Genomic DNA, 23616 nt, shown 5'->3' with positions numbered 1-23616 from the left:
TGATTATGGCTATCAAAAGACCCATGGATAAGTAGCAGAACTAAGAGACTGTAATAACTGTCATTCAAATTTATTATTATGACTATGTTAGTGGCAACAGGGATTGTTCAATTCTGAGATAGTTACAAGTATTACTTCAATTTTTATAGAGAAAAACACTGAGGCACAAGAGGTTGGATTGATTTCCCTGGGGTCACACAACAAAAAGTTGGTGAAGCCAAGAATTGAACCCAGGTGCTTGAATTTATACAACCTAAAAGCTGTCAGTATTTTAGGGTAGTGGGCAGCATTCCAAGTAAAAATCCCTTTTACTACCTACCATTTTATTTTCTTTGTAAAAAGGACATTCTACCTAACTTAGTTTTGGCAGTTCTTTTAAGTTGAAAACTGGAACAATGTTCTTAATAAGGAGTAGTGCTGTGGGGTGCACAGGGGCCCTGATTTTCTTACAGGGAATAAAACATACTTTTCCCTCCAAAAACCAAGGACAATGTGGATCTTGAACAAGCATTGGCTGAATCTAGATTCTGTAATGCTGTTTTGAAAGACAGGGACTGAATAGCTGCTCAACCAGGGTCACACAAGTAGATTTGCATGTATAATCCAAGTTGTCCATGAAGTCCATGACGTACTAGGTTAGTCTGCTAGCCATGCAAGCTTTTTTTTTTTTTTTGTCTTTTTGAGACAGGGTCTCCCTGTAGCCCCCCAGCTGTCCTGGAACTCACTATGTAGACCAGGCTGTCCTTGAACTCAGAGATCCACTTACCTCTGCCTCCCAAGCGCTAGGATTTAAGGTGTGCGCCACCACGCCCGGCAAGACTTATTTTTATTTTCAAAAATATTTCATTTATTATATTTTTATTTTGTGTGTATGTGTATTGTTTGTATGTATGTAAGTGCACCCATGTCCTGCAATGCTCACAGAGGTCAGAATAGGGCATCAGATCCCCTGGAACTGGAGTTATAGATGGTTGTTATCAACCATATGGGTGCTGGAATCTGAACCCTTGTCCTCTGCAAGAGCAGTCAGTGCTCTTAACTGCTGAGCCATTGCTCCAGCCCCTTAAAGATTTATTTTTAATTATGTGTATGTGTGTGTGTTTGTGTGTGGGTATGTGCACATGTGCGTGGGTGCCCAGACCAGAGGTGTTGGATCCCTCTGGAACTGGAGTTGTAAGCAGTTGTGAAGTCTGTGACATGGGTGCTGGGAACCCAACTCAGATCCTCTGCAAGAGCAGTATGTCCTCTTGACTGCTGAGCTATTTCCCCAACTACTTTTAGTAGCAGTTTGAGTCCTACTCTCTCTCAGGTTTGAGTGGGTGTGTGAGCTGCCATTCCTTCAGCCTTTTCCTTTCCATGCCTCTCTTGCATCTCTTCCTTTGGTCTTCCAGTCTGCTAAGATTTCTGTTCTAGGTCAGGACATTGAGAGTGAGAGGCTTACTCTATTGAGCCACAGCTTAAACTTTCTTCTCCTCTTCATTCCTAGATGGGCCTTTACCTGGACTGGCTCTCAGGTTTTCACAGTGTATGGAATCTTTGTGTTTCTGTACACATTAAGAAACATAGTGGGGCTGGAGAGATGGCTCAGTAGTTAAGAGCACTGACTGCTCTTACAGAGGACCTGGTTTCAATTCCCAGCACCCACATAGCAGCTCACAACCATCAGTAACTCCAGTTCCAGGGAATCTGACGGCCTCTTCTGACGTCCGCAGGCATTGCACGACATGGGTGCACTCACATACATGTAGACAATACACTCATACGCAAAAAATAAAAATAAATAAAATATATTAAAAAACGAGGAGACAGATGCATTGTATTTATGTAAATATTCATGTAGGATTTCCTGTCTTAGTAATTTCTTTTACAAAGATGCTGGATTCCAAAGATTTTGTTACAAATCTTTCAGTGAAATTTAAAAATCAAAATGCTAAATGCAATTAAGCATATGCACATAGTGCACACGTGTCTTTAATGCGTGATGAATGTATGCTGTCATGGAGGTGCTTTTTGTTGTTGCTTGAGAGGGCTCTCCCTCTGTTGCCTGCGATCTTCTTGAGCCCCTGGGCTAAAGGGGGTCTCCTGCCTCAGTATTTGGTCTGTGATTGAGTTTTAATAATTACTTTGGAAAATAGTTCAAAATTTCCATTAGAGTACTTTCAAGTATTCAAGGTCCACACGATGCATTTATATTTATCCTTACCACCAATTTCTTCTTTTAATAGAAGTACTTTATTTTTATATGTATGGGTGTTTTGCCTGCATGTATATAAGTAATTCATGCACATGCAATGCCTACAGAAGGCAGAAAAGGGCACCGGAGCTCCTGGAACCGGAGTTACAGGTGGTAGCAGGTTGTGGGAGCTGGGAACCAAACTCCAATCCTCCGCAAGAGCTCGTAACCACTGCTGAGCCACTGAGCCATCTCTCCAGTCCTGTCACCAAATTCTTTAGCATGTGATACACAACACAGGAACTCTGAGAAAAGTTCACTCTTCATTTCATCTGCCATTCAGTCACTGATTGAACAGTTTATTGATAATATTTCTGACCAGGTGGTAGGGACTGGGAATATAAAGCAGGTCAAGTTCCTGTCCAGAAGGACCGCTGAGTCCAGGGTTGTTGCGGAGGGAATGGGAGCCACGAGGGGTCTTATTTCCATGGTCCATGTTCCTTTTCCCAACTCTACAGTCACACACACCTGAACATCCTAAATCAGTCATCGGTTGTCTGAAATGATGCCACCCAACCCAGGAATCCTGGCCCAAGGGCAGGACTTGAAAGGCTCCCTGCCTCACCTGTGCCTTACCAACGCTGTGTCAGCCAGTGAGATCCAGCTTCCACACCGTGCCTATCCGGGAGGGCCCCTGCTCCTTTTCTGGAAGTTTGTAATTAAGTTGTGTGTGGGATGGAAGGGGAGGGAATGCCATCTAATTACCGAGTTCCGTCGGTGAGCGCCAGTCGGGCTGGGCGGCAGACCCAAGAAAAGCGGGGAAAGCTTTCCGCATTCGGAAACAAAAGTCTCTCAGAAGTTGCCGCCGGCCGCGGGGCTCGGAGGCACTGCGGTCCGACCGTCGCCACTGCGCGGAGCTCGGTAGGAGTCCGAGTGGTCGCAGCGCTCGCTGCGGGGCTCCGAGGTTCCGAACGCGGCCCGAGCCGGTTCCGAGGACCCGCCAGGATTTCGCGCACGGAAGTGCTGCGAGCCTGTCCAGGGGGAGGCGGCGCGGCGCGACTTCCTCCTTCGGCTGCCGGCCCAACCTCCGGCTCCTCCCCGCCTCCTCCCCTAGACCGGCAGCTCCAGGCCCGAGGGGCGGCGCTGCCCCGCCAGTCCCCACGGCGCCCGGCACCGCGCGAGTGCCCGAGCCCTAGCCCGGCGCCCCGCCGCGCTTTCCCAGCGGCCGCCCCGCCCTGCCCGGATCAGCCCGCACGTCTCGCTGCGCCGCCGGCCTTGCAGCGACCTAGCCCGGGCCAGCTCGGGTGAGCTCAGGCGGCGGGCCGGGCACCGAGCGCCCGGACAGGGACGGTCGCCTTGGGGCTGCACGTCCGGCGATGGCTGCGCCCGGGCGCCCTCGGCCCCGCGGCCTCCTGCTGCTGCTCCCCGGCCTCCTGCTGCCCCTCGGCGGCGCCTTCAACCTGGACGTGGACAGCCCGTCCGAGTACTCCGGCCCCGAGGGAAGTTACTTCGGCTTCGCTGTGGACTTCTTCGTGCCCAGCGCGTCCTCGTAAGTGGCCGCGCTCCGGTCCCCTCCCCCACCGCGCGCTCACCCTGGCCTCTGCGGCCACCACTGCATCCCCGGGCCGCTCCGCTCCCGGAGGGTGGAGACGTGTGCGGGGATGACCCAGCCTAGCACTCACCATCTACTTTCACCCTGTCCCCAACTTCTTCCAACTGGCCCAGATCACCGGCAGAGAGCGTGGAAGATCTGGACAGAACCTTCAGGAAAAGTAGGAAATCAGTACAAACTGCTTCTACGAGATTTCTCGCGGCTTCTGTCACTTAGGCTTGGGTCACTTGTCTCTGAACTTTTTCTTCTGTACTGGTTAGCCTCTTCCTCAGTCCTTCCCCCTCACGCCCTTCCATTTCCCCCCCTTTTATTCTTATTGTTTCTTCTCACTCCTTTTCCAGACACTCCGATGACTAAAGTGCCCATGTTGTTGCATTAAATTCGTGTTTTGGGACTGTGAGACCTTTGCGGATTTGAGGTCGACCAGATGAATCGAATGTGTCATCCTCTCTTTTTATAGTGATTCACTATTTAGGTCGTTGTTCTGATAGAGCTAGGATGTTTGCTGAGTTTTCTCTTGCTCCAGGTCATTTGAATGCTACAGCATTTAACAGTTCACTTAGGCTTTCAAATTACCCTGTCCGTGAGGATTTCTAACAGTTTTTGTCAGTTTTGGATTAAATGTTGTGTGTGATTTTACTCAACGCTGAGGTCATTCTCACTACATCCCATGTTAGTGTTAGAAATACTGATTTAATGAGTATTCACCTCGTGTTTTATGGTGTTTATTACATCGTTTTTGAAGAAAGAAACTTTATTTGGTTATTTCTAAGCACCTAATCACTTAAATGTGGTAAAAACATATTTTTGTTACCACATTTTTCCCTGCAAGGTGTTCATTTTTGGAAGGGGTACAGGATAATTTTGACTTGGATAGGACCATTTTGCTAATATATATGTAATTTGAGGGTGGCCTTAGTATTTGTCTGCGATTGTTGAGAAGACATTCTTTTTTTTTTTTTTTTTTTTTTTGAGACAGGGTCTCGAGCCTGTGTAGACCAGGCTGGCCTTGAAATCAGAGATCCACCTGCCTCTGCCTCCCTAGTGCTGGGATTAAAGAAGGTTTAGGCCACCACACCTGGCATGTTGAGACATTCTTTAGAATGTATTCCCACCATTTTTCTGAATGCTGCTGACTATTATTATGGTAACAGTCTTTACAGTAACACAGACAGTTGGTGAAGCTGATGGAAACCAGACATAGTTTTATACAACAAACTCAGGTTTATTTCCAATCACAGTACTTCCTGTGAGACCTGTGCCCAGATTTTCCAAAATGATAAAAACAAAACAAAACTGCAGGCAACATTTAATCACTTTCACATTTCATGTAATCTCTTTTTGGAGTTAAGGGTAGGTCTAGAGATTCAACTCAAGTATGGTAAATTTGTGCTGTACCTTTGAGTATGTAGTCCTTTTAGTTAATTTGCCACTTAAAAATCTCTTTTCCCTTGGTGTGGTGACTCACACCTTTAATCTCAGCACTCAGAAGGCAGAGGCATGCTGATCTCTGTGAGATTTGAGTGTCTGGAACATAGTGAGTTCCTGGCCAGCTTCAGCTACAGGAAGACCTTGTTTTAAAAAGACAGCAAACATCAATCAATCAAACAAATAAATCTCTTTTCCAGACATTTTTAGATGGATTTATTTTATATTGTGGGACATTTTATTGGCCCCCAAGGTGTAGCTTTTAGGTTTAATTTGTACAGGAATTCTGACTGAAAATATACTCTGTCTTTCATCATGAATTAGCATTTAAATGCTTTGGAGTTGATGGGGTATTTTGCAAATACTGTTAATTATTTATTGTTATTATTTGTTGCTGTTAATTCTATGGCAAGAATTTAGTGTCCAGGATACATGGCAGACTGACAAGCTTTTAAGCATTTTGCCATGAAAAACAGTAGCCTGGAGCCTCAAGTACCTTATCTTAACTCATTTTGACTAAAAGTGAATTATTTTTGTACTGAGAGAGATGTCAGTTGCGTTTCTGCTTCCATTAATAGCACCATCTTTTTTTCTGTTGCCCTGGAAATAATTTCCTATTCCTCCCTCTCGTTTTCTATTTTCCTTGTCTCCCCTACTGCACTTTCCCAAGATTAGTCACCGCTTAGTCACCAGGCAGAAGGTATGGGAACTTCTTCCTTCTTTGAGTTTCCTTGCATCTACCTCTGCTTTCTGCCTCTAAGTCCTCCCTGAGCCTGGGTCTGGCCACTGAGGACCTCTTTAATCATTCTGCCCATCATTTGGCTCCTAGACCCTACCAAAGCATCTTTTATATTTTATATTTCCACTAGTTTTATATTTTGGAAACATCTCTTTTGATCTTGATATTCTGTTGATACAGTTTTCAACGTTTCCACCAGCAGAGAAAGTCCACACTGCTTAACCTAGTCTAAGGCCTCTTGTAGTTTCTGTTTTTAGACTTCGGTATAGTAACCATTGTCACAATACTTTACAAAATGATCCAAATGCTTTGTGTGGTGATACATTTGAAATCTCAGCACTCAGAAGACAGGCAGGAGGAGGATCACCACAAGTTTGAGGCAGGGCTGGTATAAAAGTGAGTTTCAAGCTAACATGAGCTACAGAATAACACACACACACGGATTTATTCCAGCATGTTTTCACAAATGTCAGTGTAATTGTTGCTGTGTTCACTGATTCTTCTCATGATAAATATAAAATGTATTTATAGTTTATAAGACATAAACTATAGCCTTCATTATTTGGAAAGCAATACTATTACTTGTAATTGGGACCATAGTTTTATAGGACATTCGGGAAGCATATTGGAACTTGGTAGGTACTGCTTCTGTTTCAGTTTAGCTGTTGACTCGAAGGCATTTTTTTTTTTTTTTTTTTTTTTTTGAGATGGTCTCCCTGTAGCTCCAGCTGTCCTGGAACTCACTGTGTAGACCAGGCTGGCCTTGAACTCACCGAGATACGCCTGCCTCTGCCTCTGCTGGGATTAAAGGCGTGCGCCACCACGCCCGGCTCTGAAGCATTTGTTTTTAAAAATGAGAGTAAAACTGAGACTGAAATTAGACCTCAGCTATTTTATATGCATTGCTTTCTATATGCATGAACAGTATTTTTTTCAGAAGTTCTTTTTGGTAAGGGCTTGTTGGTTACTCTGAAGTAGGCTGTCTATATGAAACATGCTTTATCTTGGGAAGGTCAGTGCTGGAAGCAGCCAAATAGCTTAGTTCATTTGGAGGGTTTGAAAAATGTACTTGTCATTGTTTGGCAGGCTGTCCTTTCTTGGTAGCCAGAGCCACATTCTGTGAAGCAACTGTACTTCCAGCGCACACCAGATAGGAAGTGCACTGAAGGCCATTCTCCATTGGTGCCTGGGATCCTGTTCCCTGTCTTCTTCCCCTTTCTCCTTTCTTCCCATCTGCCTTGCCTCCTTTCCTCTCCCCCTTCTCCTGCTGCTCCTTAACCTCACTGCACTTCTTGGCATCCTAAGAATAGCATACTCATTCCTGGAGTCCTATGGAGTCATTTAGTGGAAATAAATCCAGTTATCTCAAACAGTGGTAAAGATGTGGAGCCTGGTAAATGTTTTGGGCAAACTTTTTGGAGTGAGATGGAGCCTATGAGGAGAAAACGGAAAGCATGTGAACCTTTTGTTGCTTTCCTTCAAATTTGCTCTGCTCTTTGGTGGTCTTGTCCACTCCACGCAACCCTGAGCTGGCTCCCCACCTGTCCACTTTGCCAGGAAATGCTGTGAGCCAGCTTTCCTGCCCTCTGCTTTTCCCTCTTTGATTTGAGTTAATTACTTGACCATTAATGGCCCTTTGAGAAAACCGAGGGAAGAAAAGCCCCCTTGAAAAACAGATTTACAATTTTGTTTCCTATTTCATTAGGAGATAGCTTATTAATTATATTAATTGGTGCTTTGAGTGCTAATACTATATATTTTATTAATACGTGACTTTTAGACTTTTCCTAAGCTTTTATTTATCTACTGTCCACCTGAGAAAAAAATTCCTTTTAAATAATCACGGTGAACATTGTTATATCTCTGTCACTAGAGCGGGAAGCATGGAGTTTCAGGGACTTTCACAGTTGACTTTGGTGATTATAATTTTGAGTCCTCACCTGTCTGCACTTGATTGTGCTGCTTGTTATATTGTAGAAGTCTGTGACTTCTCTTACCCGAATTAGGCTGTCCTAGAAGATCAGTAGACTTTCCTAGTTGAACTTTTAAGTATCAATTACTTGATTTTTATAAAGCATTTCATTACTAGGCTTTTGATATATATATATATATATGTCTATCTATCTATCTATCTATCTATCTATCTATCTATCTATCTATCTATCTATTGATCCTTCCTTTTGTGTTCCTTAATTTTCACAGTATCTTTTTACTATCCTGTACTCTCCATTCTTTGGGAATACTTTTTTTTTTTAAAGTATATAATCCTTTCTTAAAATTTTAACATATGTCTAGCCTGGTATGGTGGCACAGGCCTTTAATCCTAGCACTTGGGATGCAGAGGCAGGCGTGTCTCTGTGAGTTTGAGGCCAGCCTGGTCTACATAGCGAGTTCCAGGCCAGCTGGAACTGGCCAAAAAAAAATTTTTTTTAACGTATGTCTAAAGTAATTTTACTTTCTCCAGCTCTCCATTTGTCTTAAAAAACTTACGTATCTTAAAAGTAATAGTTATTTCAAACAAAGAAACTTTGTTCCTCTTTTATTTTTACTTTTCAGTACATTTGAGTGTGTGTGTGTGTGTGTGTGTGTGTGTGTGTGTGAAGGATGTGTGAACATGAGTGCCATGGCACATGTGTAGAGGTCAGAGGACAACATTTCAGAGTTGGTTCTCTCTTTCTACAATGTGAGTCCCAGGGATCAAGCCCAGGTCATCAGACTTGACAGCAAGTGCTTTGACCCCCTGAGCCATCTCTGTTGCCCTATTCCTCATCTTTTCCCTCATTAACCTATGATTTAGATCCTCAAAGTCCTCACTCATTCCTGCTGTATTATTCTATTTCTGTGGCATTTTACTAGTGTGCAAGACTGTACATGAAGTGTATGCACAGGGAAACTGGATGAACATCCATATTAGCACTTCTAATTACCATCATTTCATGCCTGTAATGTGCAGATCTGATGAAAAGCAGCAGGGGTTCCTGGTCTTGCAGAGGCACTGGGGCTGAGGGCTGCCAGTTGTGCGTTTTCAGCCAGCGTCCTCTCCTACTGCGCCCTTTCTTTCTTCTGCCTTTGCAGAAGTCTGTTCCCCTAATAACTAACTAGCCCCCTCTGTTGTACAGTTGCCAAGTCAAGAAAATATCTGAAGTACAAAATTAAAGTTGTTACATTAGGAAATAATTTTAAGGATAATTTAAATAATTGGGTGATTAGGACAGGGTGATTTCTGCAGTCTAGAGTAGTTGGGGCTCACCAGAAATGACTTACTGATATACAGTTAAAGATCAAGGCCTATTGCTAATGAATTTATTTGCTATTCTACTGTCACCTTTTCTTAAATTCTTATATTTGGCAGGCATAAGGGTAAATTAGAGCCCCATATTCAAAAAAGCACTTTCACAAAGGAATTATAAAAGGCTCCGAAAAGAGTTGTGTGAAGGACAATCCAGAATTGAGTTGCTTTGTGGTGGCAGGGCAGCTGTGGGAACCAGCTCTCCTGAACTGTGACCCAGTGTGGATGGTCCCAAGCACTCAGGGTCACTTGCCACCCTATGACTCAGCTCCCCCCTCCCCTGATCCTTCCCAGAGCTTTCATTCCAACCTTAACATTGTTAGGGAGAAGGGACACAGCTTAGGGCAGTAGCCCTGTAGCACTGGACATGGTACCACATCTAAGCCTGAACGGCTAGGGGAGGGGATACCTGCTAAACCTAACAGAGAGCATCCCATAGAGGGAGGACCCCATGCCAAGCCCAGTTGGGAGGACGGCATTCTGCAGAGCCTGGTTCCTCTCCCTGATTCCGAGCTCTTGTCCGAGGGGTACCCACTGACTAAACCACTAATTGGAAAAAAAATCACAATCCATGAATCACATCTAACTTCTGTCTGTATAAAATTTTATTGGAATCAAAAAAGCAGTGCACATTTTTAATCTCAGCACTCAGGAGGCAGAGGCAGCTGGATTTCTGTGAGATCAAGGCCAGCCTGGTCTACATAGCAAGTTGCAGGCCAGCTGGGACTAACTGTCTCAAAAAAACAAAAAACAAAAAACATTTTTCTAATGTTTTCTTTCTCTAGAGAACACTGAAAAAATTCATTTAATTTGTTTTTTTGTTTGAGTGTTTTTGGGACAATCTCATTATATAGCCCTGGCTGGACTGGAACTTGCCACATGAACAGGCTGGCTTTGAATTCACAGAGGTCCGCCTGCTTCTGCCAGGATCAAGGGTATGCACCACTATGCCCAGCTCATCATTTAATTTGGATGAAGGGCCGTTATGTATGTTTGTTTCTTTTTTTCCTTCAGTAGGAAAAGAATTATTTTATGAAAGGGGTCTCATTTGTAGCTCAGGCAGGCTTTGAACTTGTTAGGTAGCACTATGTAGCCAAGGATAACCTTGAATTTCTAATTTACTATTTCTACCTCCTGTGTGATGGGATTACAGCCATGTACCATCACACCTGGTTTTATGTAGTTCTGGGGATTAAACCCAGGGCTGTGTGCAAGCTAGGCAAGCTAAACTTTACCCTTTACCAAATGAGCTGTATCACGTTTTTTTTTTTTCTTTTTGTGGTGCCAGAGAGCCAGCCCCGGGCTTTATTGATGTTATGCAAGTGCAGTAACACTGAGCGACATCCCTAGACATGTATGCGAAGTTTTGATCTACTTGAAATCAAAAAGCATATATATCCATATAACGTATATTTACAGCTAGAAAATTTGCATATTATAATTTACATATATATGTAATTTAACTGTTAATCAACTAGAGAAAGAATACAGGAGGTTGTGACCACAAGGAGTGACTGTCTCCCTTGTGGGTGGTGTAATTCTTTGACTCAACCTTTTTTTTTTTTTTCTTATGAGATTCTTGCCGAATGAAAACTCAGCTGATTTCTTACTCAGAATAGTTTTCTGCGTTGGGAGGGAGCCAGCACTGGTAGTTTATGGCTGCCAAGTATGACTGCATAAAGCTTTATTAAATGGGGCGTGGCTTGATTGGGAGTTTCATTTGTGTTTTGAATTTGTGGGTTTGGAGATAAGAAGCAGAGTGTAGGATGCTTATTACCTAGCAGTCTGGTAGTAGCCTTCGCTCTGGTTCAGGTGAGATTTGACTGCTACTCCCCAGAATAAGTGAAGAGTGAAGTTGAAATTGATTCAAAAATTAAAATTAGCACATTGAATATTTAACATGTAGGTTGGTTTATAATTTTCCAAAAAGAGAAAAAAGAATATTTAAGTTTTCAAAATCTCAGTTTCTTGAGAAAAAAGGTGGTCAGTTTCTATACTATCTTGTCTTTCTTCCTTGACTTTCAGCACTCACTCTGACCCTCTATTCTCCGAGCTCTTATTGAACACGTGCCATTTTGTGTTCTGACACCATCAACATGTTATTTCTCTACAGACCTCTCAGAGCTCCTGGCTACCTACTCATTAGGTGTTCCACAGACATCACAGAGGAACAGACGGAGAACTGAATTCTTGTTTTCCTGTGATCTGCCTTCTGCTCCCCTACCTAAGACTTGTTCCTAACTCCAGCACCCAGGAACAAAACCAGCATGGCGTTCTTCTGTCTTCCCCTTCTCCATGTTTAAAGCTATAGGCACTATCTCTGCGCATTGTACTCTGGATAGTTCTCAAATCTGTCTACCAGTCACTTCCTCCATCCCCTTCCCACTACAGGCCACTGTCACCTCCCTGAGCTTGCTATCTTATTTTATGTTGTCTTTCTCTTTCTTAATGCCTTCCTCATAAGGCATAAAAATAAGTTTTCATAAGGTTTGAAATAGATCTGAGGTAAAACTGGCAGTTGTACCATGTCTGAAAAGCCCTTCATGAGTCAGCTTTTGCCAGGCTCCCAGGCTGTTTTTCTGGGCCACTCCCAGCTTGCTTAGTCACACACCTCTTTTTCTGGTCTCTCCTGGAGACTAGATTCTTCCCTGTCAGGATCTTTATACCTTGCCTAAGTTGCTCCAGCTACCTCTTCATCTCACATCCATCCCACCTGTCCTCCCTACTCCCCCACCAGCAACCCACTAGGCAAGGTGCCCTCCTTCCTTCTAAGCCTGCCTGTCTCAATTTTCTGTGAGTTCCACAGAGATAATTTTCTGACTGCTTTATCTCAAAGAAGTCTCTCTTCCCATTCTTCGAAGACACTTTGCCTAGAGTCAGTTCCTTTTACCTAGAAGATCTCTCTCCCTCCATTCCTTGGAGATAACTTTCCTTTACTTAAGGGAGGCCTCCTCTCCCCATTTCTAGGAATTTCTCTTAGTTAATTGTTTGTCTCCTTCATAGCTCTTGTAATGTTGAGTGATTTGTTTGTTGGTTAGTTTCTTGTAAACTGGGCAGTAGGATCCCTGTCTAGAGCAGGTGTCTTTGTCAGTACTGAGCCTGATGGAGGGAAAATGCTCAAGCTACATCTTTTTAATAGAATAGAAAACAAAGGTTTGAATGAATAGAAACAACTAAACATTTTTAATGTAATCTAAAATTTACATTTATTTTATGTGTGTGTGTGTATGTGTGCATGCATGTGGGCCTTGGCACTTGCATGTGGTGGTTGGGGTTAACTTGTAGAAATTTGTTCTCTTGGGGATTGAACTCAGGCCTTCAGACTTGGTGGCAAGCACCTTTACCTACTAAGCAATCTTGCCAGTCCTTAAATATTTCTTTATACTGAAAAAAAAAAAAGGGATTTCTGATTATCTTGTTTTCAATTTATTTTATGCCAATAAGAAATTGGACTATAATCAGAGTCTTTGACTAGAAACCTACTAGATTAATATTGTAAAGAGAAATGTATTAGTCATTATTAAATAAAAATTGAGCATAGTAGTTTTTTTTAATCTTTTTGAGACAGGGTCTCCTATAGCCCCAGCTGGCCTGGAACTCACTATGTAGACCAGGCTGGCCTTGAACTCACAGAAATCTGCCTGCCTCTGCCTCCCAAGTGCTGGGCCTAAAGGCGTGCTTCACACGCTGGGCCTCATAGTAGTTTTTTTTTTTTGGAGTTTACAACAATTTATTTTATATTATAAAGAACTAGAGGAGAGGCGCTCCAGGGTTTTCATCACAAATGATAAATGTTTAAAGAGACAGAAGTGTTAATGATTTGATCATTATACATTTTAGATATATATTCCTTACCACACCGCATACCATAAATATATACATTGTTTGTCAATTAGAAATTTAAAGGATTTTAAAGACTTTGCCTTCAGTAGGTGTGCAGAGTGACTCCACTGGTGACCCTTAAAACTTCAAAAGAGGATTGGAGAGATGGCTTAGCAATCAAGAGCACTGGCTTCTCCTACAGAAGACCCTGACTTGGTTCCTAGCACCTATGTGGTGCCCAACTCCATTTCCAGGGGCTCTAACACCCTTTTTTCTGGCCCCCTCAGGCATTGTACAACAGGGGAGCACCCATACACATGTGGCCAAAACACGTATCCATAAAATAAAAATAAATTAATTAAATAATATTTTCTTCTTTTTTTTTTTTTAAATGTGTATGAGTGTATTGCCTGCATGTGTGTAAGTGCACCTGTGTCATGCAGTGCCCGCAGAGGTCAGAAGAAGGCGTCGGATTCCCATGGAACTGGAGTTATGGATGGTTGTTAGCCACCATGTGGGTGCTGGGAATCAAACCTAGGTCCTCTGCAAGAGCAGTCAGTGCTCTCAACTGCTGAGCCATCTCTCCAGTCCCAATTAAATAAGTTTTTAAAGCTGCAAAAGAGCTCAGCCTGCTCCCCATCCAGGACTCTTCAGCTGCAACCCAACATGGCTGCCCCACCCTCAATTTTGGGACTCACCAGAGGCCTGCCTGACTGGGAACCTTCAGTTGAAGACAAATAATTCTAACATACCCACCATGTGGAGGCAGGATCCGGGGGCTCTCAGGCAGTCCTGTGTGCTCAGGCCCTCTGCCAGAGAGGCCAGAAATTGTCACTCTCTCATAGTAGCTTTTTAATAGCTGAGGATGACCTTGAATTCCTGATCCTCCTGCCTCCACCTCCTGAGTGCTGAGATTACAGCATGAGCCCTGACACAGTAGTTCATATATCTATCTGTAGAAACATAGATATATCATGTATATATTTGAAATGGGAAAATGGTATTTAAAATTACCATACATTGTTGTAATTCACTTAGAATCATTTATGAATGTAGTTTACCCAGCATTCAGGGTACTGGATTATAATTAGAAATAGGAAGTTGTGCTGGATAGCTTTAGTGTCAACTTGACACACCTGGGTTGAGGGAGCCTCAATTGGGGAATTGCCTCCATTAGACTGGCCTGTGGCCATGTGTGTGGGGGATTTTCTTGATTGTTGATTTCTTTGGGAGGGCCCAGCCCACTGTGGGTAGTGCCACCCCTGGACAGGTGGTTATGTATTGTATAAGAAATCAGGTTGAACACAGGCTAGGGGAACAATTCAGTAAGCAGTGTTCCTCTGTGACCTGTGCTCCAGGCTCTGGCTCCAGGCTCCTGCCCTGCATTCCTACCTTGGGCTCCCTGATGAACTGTGACCCAGGTTAGCATTCTTTCCTCCCCAAGTTGGTATTGGTCAGAGTATTTTGTCACAGCAATGAAGCAATACAGAAGTTCTGGTATTTTTTTATTTTATTTTTTTGGTCTTTTTGAGACAGGGTCTCCCTGTAGCCCCAGATGTCCTGGAACTCACTATGTAGACCAGGTTGGCCTTGAACTCACAGAGATCAGCCTGACTCTGCCTCCCGAGTGCTGGGATTAAAGGCATGCGCCACCATGCCCAGCTGGAAGTTCTGGTATTTTATGGTTATATCTAATGGTAATATATTTCATGCTTCAAAAAGCTAGATGAAACAATTTTGAATTTGTTTAACATAAAGTAAATGATAGTGGACTCTGAAGATTTGTCTCAGTGATTAACAGACTGGCTGTTCTTGCAGAGGACCTGGGTTTGGTTCCCAGCACCCACATGATGTCTGCAACTGTTAGCAGTCTTCTGACCTCTGTGGGCATTGCATGACACAGGTGTACTTACATATATGTAGGCAATACAGTCATACATACACAGAAAATAAAATAATAAAATATTAAACAAATAAATGATAGCTGTTTGAGATAGATGTTTGTCATGGCTTAGACATATAAAATATACATGTATTTAAACATCACATAGTGCCATATATACATATATATAATATGTATATATATGGTCTCTTTGAGACAGGGTCTCCCTGTAGTCCCAACTAGCTGGCCTCACTCTCACAGAGATCCACTTGCCTCTGCTTCACAAGCACTGGGACTAAAGTTATATGCCACCACACTTGGCTGGCTATATGTGTATATTTATATTTTTTACTATATGAGTATATTTATATTTTTAAGTTTTTATACATCCCGTAAAATAAATTTGAATTAAAAATGCATAGCATGAGGTTAGGCTGGTCTACATATTGAGTTACAGGCCAGCTGAGGCTACAGGGAGACCCAGTCTCAAACCCCACCCCCCTAAAAAATGCATAGCATATGACAAAAGTCAAAACCAAACCAAACCCCTGACTCTTCCAGCATACACTTTATTTATTTATTTTTAAAGATTTTATTTTTAGTTGTGCTTATGTGTGTGTGTAGAGTTCTGTGGGGGTCTGTGCATGTGAGTGCAGTAGCTACAGGGGCCAGAAGAAGGTGCAGATCCCCTGGAGCTGTAGGTAACTTTGAACTTCCAGACATGGGTGCTGGGAACCAAACTCAGGTCCTTTGCTACAGCAGTACTTGTTGGCCACTGAGCCATCTCTCTAGCCACCAGCATACCTTTACAGCTTTATTGAGACATGACATAATAAACTGTATTTATTTAAAATACTATTTGAAATTTTTAAAAAAATTCATTACTTTATTTGAATTTGGGGGGTGGTATATACGTGAAGTCAGATGGCAACTTGTGGAGTCAGTTCTCTCCTTCCACCATCTGGGTTCTTGGGATTGAACTTGGGTCATCAGACTTGGTGGCAAATCACTACCAGCTGAACCATCTCTTTGGTGAAAAAACTGCATGTCTTTAAAATATATAGTTTGGAAAGTGTACATTTTTAAGTGAATGCAACATGAATTATCTTATAATGGAGAAATTATGCCATTAGAAAATGGTTTTTAATAGTATTTATGGATAATATCAAAAGAATGTTTGGACATAAATCATAAGATATGGCTTAATGCCTGGTGTCATTTGTATTGTAGCAGGATGTTTCTCCTGGTGGGAGCCCCCAAAGCAAACACGACCCAGCCTGGAATTGTGGAAGGAGGTCAAGTCCTCAAATGCGACTGGTCATCTAGCCGCCGGTGCCAGCCCATTGAATTTGATTCAACAGGTAAACCTTCATGCTACTGTCCATGCTCTTAATTTATGCCATTTTATTTTATTTTTTTAAAGTAACAGCTTAGTAATGAATATAATCATCTCAAATCCACAGGGCAAGTTTTGTAAAGATAAATTATATTTCTTTCTGTAATTCTGTGACATAGGAAAGCATTAAAAATTTGTTTCCGTTGCTTTGGATATCTTCCAACTTAAACAGATTATGTCAATATGTAGAAATTTTAGGGAACTCTATAAAGATGACTTTGCATCTGTTCTGGGAAGAGGGAGCTCGTGGGCACAGCAGAGCTTTTTGTTGTTTACCTGTGAGCCAAATTGAGGCATGACTCACTAACAACTACAGAAGATTACCCCCCTAATCATGAATATATCCCAGCCTTGGTGTGCCACAGATTTAGGGAGATATAAGTGACTTAAAAACAAACTTTTATATAAAATGTATTGGGAAAATGTGTTATGTTACTAATAACAGGATTATATTTATTTTCTGGGATAAATTTCAATGTCAGTCAAGATGGTAGTAGTAAGAAGAAAGTAGTCTAAGGAAGATTAGAGATAATTCACATTTTACATTTATTATATGATTGAAATAAAATGTTCAGAATCCTATATACATTTATATTGGTGTATTTGTATATATTTGTTAAAACTTTAAAGAGAATTCTCAAGGAAGTAATACAACATTTCTTCAACTAGAATAGTTTGATAATTTTTTAAAAATGTTTTTGATCTTCTGGCTTTGACAAAGTACTTTGAGATAGACCTGAATAAAATGGGCCTCACTAGGCATGATGACACACATCTTTAATCCTAGCATTCTGGCAGCAGAGGTCTCTGTGAGATAGAGGCCAGCCGGGCCTACATAGCGAGTTGCTGACCAGCCAGGGCTACAGGGAGACCCTGTCTCAAACTAACAAACACACAAAAAGAGTTCCTTTTTTCCATATTATTGTCTCCTGCTAGTTCTAAAACATTGTTTCTGGGAGTTACAATGTTAGGAAGACAGGATTGTGATTTGGGCTGTTGCATCTGATGTTAGGGTGAGGACCAAGATGGCTGTCAGTAACTGATTCAGCTGTTGATGAGGACCAGCTTGCATTTTTTTCTTATTTGGAACTGTGTATTAAACTGCTTGCATTTTTCCATATAAGGCTTTTGGAAAATTTCAAACATTTATAAATAGGCTAAGATTTATCACAAATGGAGAAATAGCTGTAGTTCAGAATATTATGGATGGGAGCTTTTATCTTCTAACAAAATATAAACACTAATAAATGAAGTATAGTTTGATTTTCATAAATCGAATTGTTCAGATATATCCATGGTCTCAATATGTAACTTGGCTGCATGGAACTCACTATGTAGATTACACTGGCCTTGAACCAGAGGTCTACCTGCCTCTGCGTCCTGAGTGCTGGGATTAAGGCTATGAGCTACCATACCTGGCTACCATATTCATGTTTTTAATATTATAGTCTTTCGTCCTTTGAAAGATAACTTATTGCTGTTTTTAAATTTGGTATTAGTTTTGTGTTTACTGAAAAACAACCTATGTACATGGTAGTAGAAATTTGTCAGTCTAAAAGGGTATGCAATGAAAAATAGGGCTTCCACATTTGCCTCCTTAGAGGCAATCATGATTAACAATGATTTGTATCCTTCTAGAATATTTTGATTTTTTTAGGAATGTATATAGCCTTAAAACAACCATGACAAGAGCAGTCACATTGAAACATTTACAACATTAAAATATCTTTTTATTTATTTTTTGTTTTCCCCCCCCCCCCCCCCCCCCCCCCCCGGAAAACAGTGTGAGGCAGCCCTGGTGTATAATGACAAACATTGCATGTTCTCTCTGATATGTAGATGCTAGCTTCTAACTTTTATGTGTGTGTTTATGTGAAAGGGAGTATATATAGAGTTCAGAAAACTAGAAAGGGGACCCTGAGAGAGGAGAAAAAAATGACTTTAAGTGGGAGGAGCTGTAGAACACATGTGATGTAAAAGTGGAATGGGGAATACTGGGATGGAAAGGTCTAAGTGTGGATGGGGATAAGGAGATAGGGGAGAGGAGGAGAGGCCCCCAAAAGGAAGGACTAGGAGAATGCCTAAGGAAGCCTGCAGATTTGTAAATTGACACATTTAAATGAAAAGATTTTCAGCTGAGAGCCCGCTGTTCTTTCAGTGCTTCAGGCAGAGTATAGAGTTGTGCTTCATCAAGACTATGTCAGCAAGTAGAAATCTTAACTCTTTTCCCCCCCTTCATTTTGCTGCTGTCAGTGTCTCTTTACACTGCTGTGATGCACTATATATTTAGTCAGACCACTGCCAGGAATAGGTTGGCACCCTTGACTTCAAAGGATTCACGCGGGCTCTTGGAGGGAGGGGGGGGGAGGGCTAGTACACAAGTACCTCAAGGCTAGGGGTGGAGGAGAAGTTACCAGAGTTTCAGGTGGTATGGTGGAGAGCCATGTGACTGGAAGGGCTTTTGTTAGAGTGCAGGATTTAGCTCTCTGGAAGAGGGTGGGGGTGAAGAAAGAGTGAGTGAGAGAGACAGGGAGAAAAAAAAATGTATTTTTAGTAAACAATATGATTAGATTATAGATTATACTGACTTTCATGTAAGAAATGCTTATAGAGTATTCTAAACTTTCCTTTCACCCTTCTCCCGAGGAGCCCTATCCTATTCCACACACACAAACGTCTCCTTATAAAAGTAACATCTGTGATTTCCAGCATCTCATGGGAGGTTGTGCTTAGTAGATCTGTGTGTTTTCTGGAAGCAAAGTGCCTGGGGGTCAGACCTGGGTTTGCCATTTGCATCTGTTGATTTTGAACAGATTGTTGTCAGGTTACCACCCCCCACCCCCCATATAGTATCCTCATCAAATCTGCTCCAAAGATGAGAATTAAACCAAATAAATTAACTTAGAAATAAGAAAGTATACTTAGTGTAGGTGCTGGCTCATTGAAATGGCTCAGTAAACAGAAGCTGTTGTTACTTCTCCCTCTGCCTTCTTGGGGTCCTAATCTACATTTTGCTTACCACAGTATCCCTGTAACACTTGCAATTTTCCTCCAACTTTCAAGTACAGTTAAGTCATTTCTCTTGAGAAAAGTAAGCACAAGAAGCTGGGTGTGGTGGTGCACTCATGTCTTTAACCCCAGCACTTGGGAGGCAGAAGCAGGTGGATTCCGGCCAGCATGGTCTATGTGATGAGTTTCAGGCAGCTAGGGCTGCAGGGAGATCCTGTCTCTAACAAACAAAACAACAACAAAAGTAAGAGCATGTATTTTCTTTTACTCTTTTCCCTTTGTTCTATGTTTTTTTACACTTACGATTTTGAATATTGTCTGCCTCCAATCACTTTCCATACTTCTGACCCTTCAGACTGGCCTGTCTAATCCCACTCTAGTCAGGAGCAGCTGTAACTGAGGTTAGTCGCAGCAGCCCACTTGCCACTTCCCTGAGTGGCTTTTGAACATTCTCATCTTATTGGATCATGTCTTTTTTTTTTTGTTGTTAAAGATATGTAAAATTTTTTAAGTTTTATTTTCTTACTTTTATGTGTATATGTGTGTGCCTGCTTGTCTGAATGTGCACCATATGCATGTAGTGCTGCATGGAGGCCAGAAGAGAGCGTTGGATCCTCTGGAACTGGAGTTACAGGTGGTTGCGGGCCACCTGATGTGGAAACTAAACCTGGGTCCTCTAAAAGGGCAGTACGTGCTCTTAACCTCTGAGCCATCTTTCCAGCCTCCTTTGTTTTATTTTTAATTATGTATATGTGTGTGTGTGGGGGAGGGGTGCGCACCTGCGTGCAGGTGCTCACAGAGGCCAGAGGCATCAGATCACCCTGAAGTTGGAGTTACAGGCAGTTGTGAGTTATACCATGTGGGTGCTGGGAACTGAACTCTGGTCCTTTGTAAGAGCAGTAGGCACTGCTGTGCCCATTCTCCATCTCTTGTGTCACTTAACTTTACAATTCACCCTACTGGACAAGCCTTTATTTTACACACTAATTTGATTTTCAAGTTTTTTCTTCTATTTTACCAGGGACTCGGGTGACTAAATGATGAGGTATCAATGCTTATGGTAAAAAATGGCCTCTGATTGCATTTGGAGTGGAGAGAACCATAACTAAACTAAATTCCTGATGGGATGCTATAGCTTTGGAGTTCCCTGAGTTTGGTGACTCTTGTAACGAGTGTGTCTTTTATGGAGGCTTGAGAAGGCCAGGCTGTGGAGTTGCTTTACTCTGAGGTGAGTGGCTCTAGCTTGGCAGCAGAGTATGAGGTGGTTGGTTACGTTGTGGCCACAGTCAGGTAGCAGAGAGGTGGCTCTGGTGCTCTACTCGCTTGCTCCTTTGTATTTAGTACAGGACCATTGCCCGTCGGATAGTGCCACCCACGTGCCTTTCCTCTTTAGTTAAACATCTCTGGAGGCCCTTGCCCACACGCTTGTCTCGTAATGATTCTAAATTCCATGAAGTTGACAATGAAGATTAACCATCCCTGATGGAAACTTCTGATGTGCCTTCTTTCTTGTCACAGCATGCTTTTGGTGGTGACCAGTCTACATTATTTTCATTTCTATAGAAAATAACAACATGAGCTAGGTGTGGGGGTGTGCGCCTTTAATCCCAGCACTCCGGAGGCAGAGGCAGGCAGATCTCTGTGAGTTCAAAGCCAGCCTGGGGCTACAGGAAGACCCTGTCTCCAAAACAAAACAAAACAACAACAAAAAACCCCAGAAAATAGCAACATATTTATATCAAAATAAAAAAAGGCATAGCTGGAAAGTATTATTTAACTTTGCTGGGGAATTTGAAGAAAGATTTCTAGATTAGCTAGTGACATAAGAGCTAGCTAGTGAAAAATGAGGTATAGTCCCCAGATATGGAAGAGACTAACAGGTGGTGGGAATTGTGTGCATTGCTAGATGTTAAAGTTCAGATAGCCTCACCCCCTCACCAACAGGTCTCATGGACTTTTCAAGCTCCTGAGAAAAGGGAACTGAGTCGATGAGCACCTTGGTCTTTGAACTGGAGAAGCAGACTTTTGTCCACTGTTTGGCCAACACAGCAAGCTTCCCCTTTGATCTCTAAAGAGGACAGGTTTTAACAGTCCTGCTCTTCCATTCCCCTCCACCCCCGCCCAACTTAAAAAAAAAAAAAATATATATATATATATATCTTCCCGCCTTCTGAACCCCCTAGAAGCCTCTCCCTTTAAAAAGACCCCAGCTCATGACCCAGGCAGACATTTTCCCTGCCTGGAAGGGAATCTGTCCCATGTGTTCCTTTGCTAATAAACTCTGCTTTCTCCTGATCAACCCTATTTGTCATACAGCTACTTTTTACCTATCACTAGACGTGTCACTAAATATAATGCAGTAATTCCACATGACCTCCTCCCCACTTACACATGTGTGCATATGTATGTGTGTGTATATACATATGTAAGCATATGTGTGTGTATATGTGTGTATATATATATATATATATGTATGCATATGTTTGTATGAAGTTTATGCATCCAGGGGAGTTGAGGTTTTGAAGACATGAAGAGAAATGCAACTGGAAGTGAGCTGAAGGATATAAATGAACTTTGCAAAGATACCCTAAGCCAGGTATGGTGGTACACACCTGTAATCTTAGCACTCGGGAAGCTGAAGCAGGAGGATTGAGTTCGAACCTATCCTGTGCTATATATAAGACTCTACCCCACCTCCAAAGGAAAAAACAAACAAACTCTAAACTAGTAAACTAACCAAATAGACTCAATGTTAAGTCACAGTATGTAGAGCAAAAATGGAAGGTTTAAGATTGAACTCAGTGTGTCCATCTTGGATCCTGTGTCCTTCCAGGCTATGTCGATTCCATGTAACCATCACTGAGAAATTAACACTTGAAGTAGCCACTCCATTAATTTTCCTACTAATTTGTTTTGTGTAGAATTATATAACTTCTGTGAAGTAATGAATGTTATATGGATGTCTTTGAAATAGCACAGGCACATCTTTTAAAGTAAATATCGGGTTCTGTGATGAAAAGTTCGGTTTCATACAAAATTCAGTCCAACATAGCTTGCTTTTTTTGGTTACTGAACACTTGTATTTCAGTGAATATAAAAAAGGAAACCTCAAACCTCAAATTTGTTACCACTTCGATTTGTGATATATAGCTTTGAAGCTATGTGTTTCTCTGATTATCATTCTTTTTAGGATGCTGGTGATTGAACCTAGGGCCCAGCATGCTAGGCAAGCACTTTACTATGGAGTTCCATCTCCCTTTTCACTGATTATCTCAACATAATATGCAAACAAGGTTGCAACTAGGGCATTGAAAAAAGGGCTACTTTGTTATTTTACATTTTTTTTTCTGTGATCAATATATCATCACTTGCTTTTGAAATTACAGTGTCCCTTCTGCAATTTGAAACCCCCTCATTGCTGAATCCTGATAATTTGTGGGTTTGAACTGTGATCTGTATAATAGATGGAAGCTGATTTCTTTTTTTTTTCTTTTTTTCTTTTTTTTTGTGGTTAAATTAACAAGTGTGATAAGAACTTTAAAGCATTAGGAATTAGTAAAAATGAAAGGTCACTTTTGGGTATGATTTTTCTGTTTTAAACTAAGATGACCAATATGAAGAAAGAACGAAAGAAAGAACAAATGAAAGAAAGAAAAAGAAAAGAAAGAACCTAGTTTATCTGAATGTAGACACAGAAAAGCAGAACTGAAGCAAAAACAGTGTATGATTGAGTTTAGAGATTAACAGCTGAGTGTTTATAGAAGTAAAGACATTCTAAAACTGTGTTAGGTTGTTGCTTAGCAGGATAAGCTGTGTGGAGACTGCTCATGCCATAGGCAAAGGCAGTCTGTTACCTCTGTTTTGTGTTCAAGTCAATATTAGCTTCCTGTTACTAATACCGTAAGTTGTCACAACCCTGTTGTTCTTCTGTTTCTTTTTTTTAATGCCTGCAACTCACTGTGTTGGGCTTATGTGTGGAAAGTGTATATTCTACCACAGAGTTCTACCTGAAGCCTTTGGGTGTCTTAAAACAACATGGACTTATTACCTTTGTAACTGGAAGTCAGATGCAAAGTGGTTCTCACTGGGACAAAGTCAAAGCCAGTAATCATTTATTTCTCCTGGAGGCTTGTGCTGGATAGCTTTAGTGTCAACTTGACATACCTGGGTTGAGGGAGCCTCAATTGGGGAATTTCCTCTATTGGACTGGCCTGTGGCCATGTCTGAGGGCATCTTCTTGATGAGTGATGTGGGAGGGCCCAGCCC

At 41.9% G+C, this 23616-nt stretch overlaps 1 protein-coding gene across 3 annotated transcripts in view; it reads left to right on the top strand.

Annotated features, from left to right (window-relative positions):
* Positions 1 to 3052: 3052 nt before the first annotated feature.
* Positions 3053 to 23616, top strand: part of Itgav (integrin subunit alpha V) — a 90676-nt gene continuing 70112 nt past the window's right edge. For 2 of the 3 annotated variants that reach the window (XM_029559408.1, XM_008826775.3), the window contains exons 1-2: positions 3053 to 3722; positions 16176 to 16306. In XM_029559408.1, coding sequence (XP_029415268.1) covers positions 3550 to 3722; positions 16176 to 16306 — 304 coding nt within the window. In that variant the 5' untranslated portion in view covers positions 3053 to 3549. The remainder of the gene's footprint in view (positions 3723 to 16175; positions 16307 to 23616) is intronic. The other variant, XM_008826779.3, reaches the window with a different exon arrangement.

The sequence above is a fragment of the Nannospalax galili genome, unplaced genomic scaffold (assembly GCF_000622305.1).
Source record: "Nannospalax galili isolate Female #2095 unplaced genomic scaffold, S.galili_v1.0 scaffold790, whole genome shotgun sequence".
Lineage (NCBI taxonomy): Eukaryota > Metazoa > Chordata > Mammalia > Rodentia > Spalacidae > Nannospalax > Nannospalax galili.
Note: the sequence above shows the minus strand (reverse complement) of the source record. Positions and strands in the feature narration are given on the sequence as shown.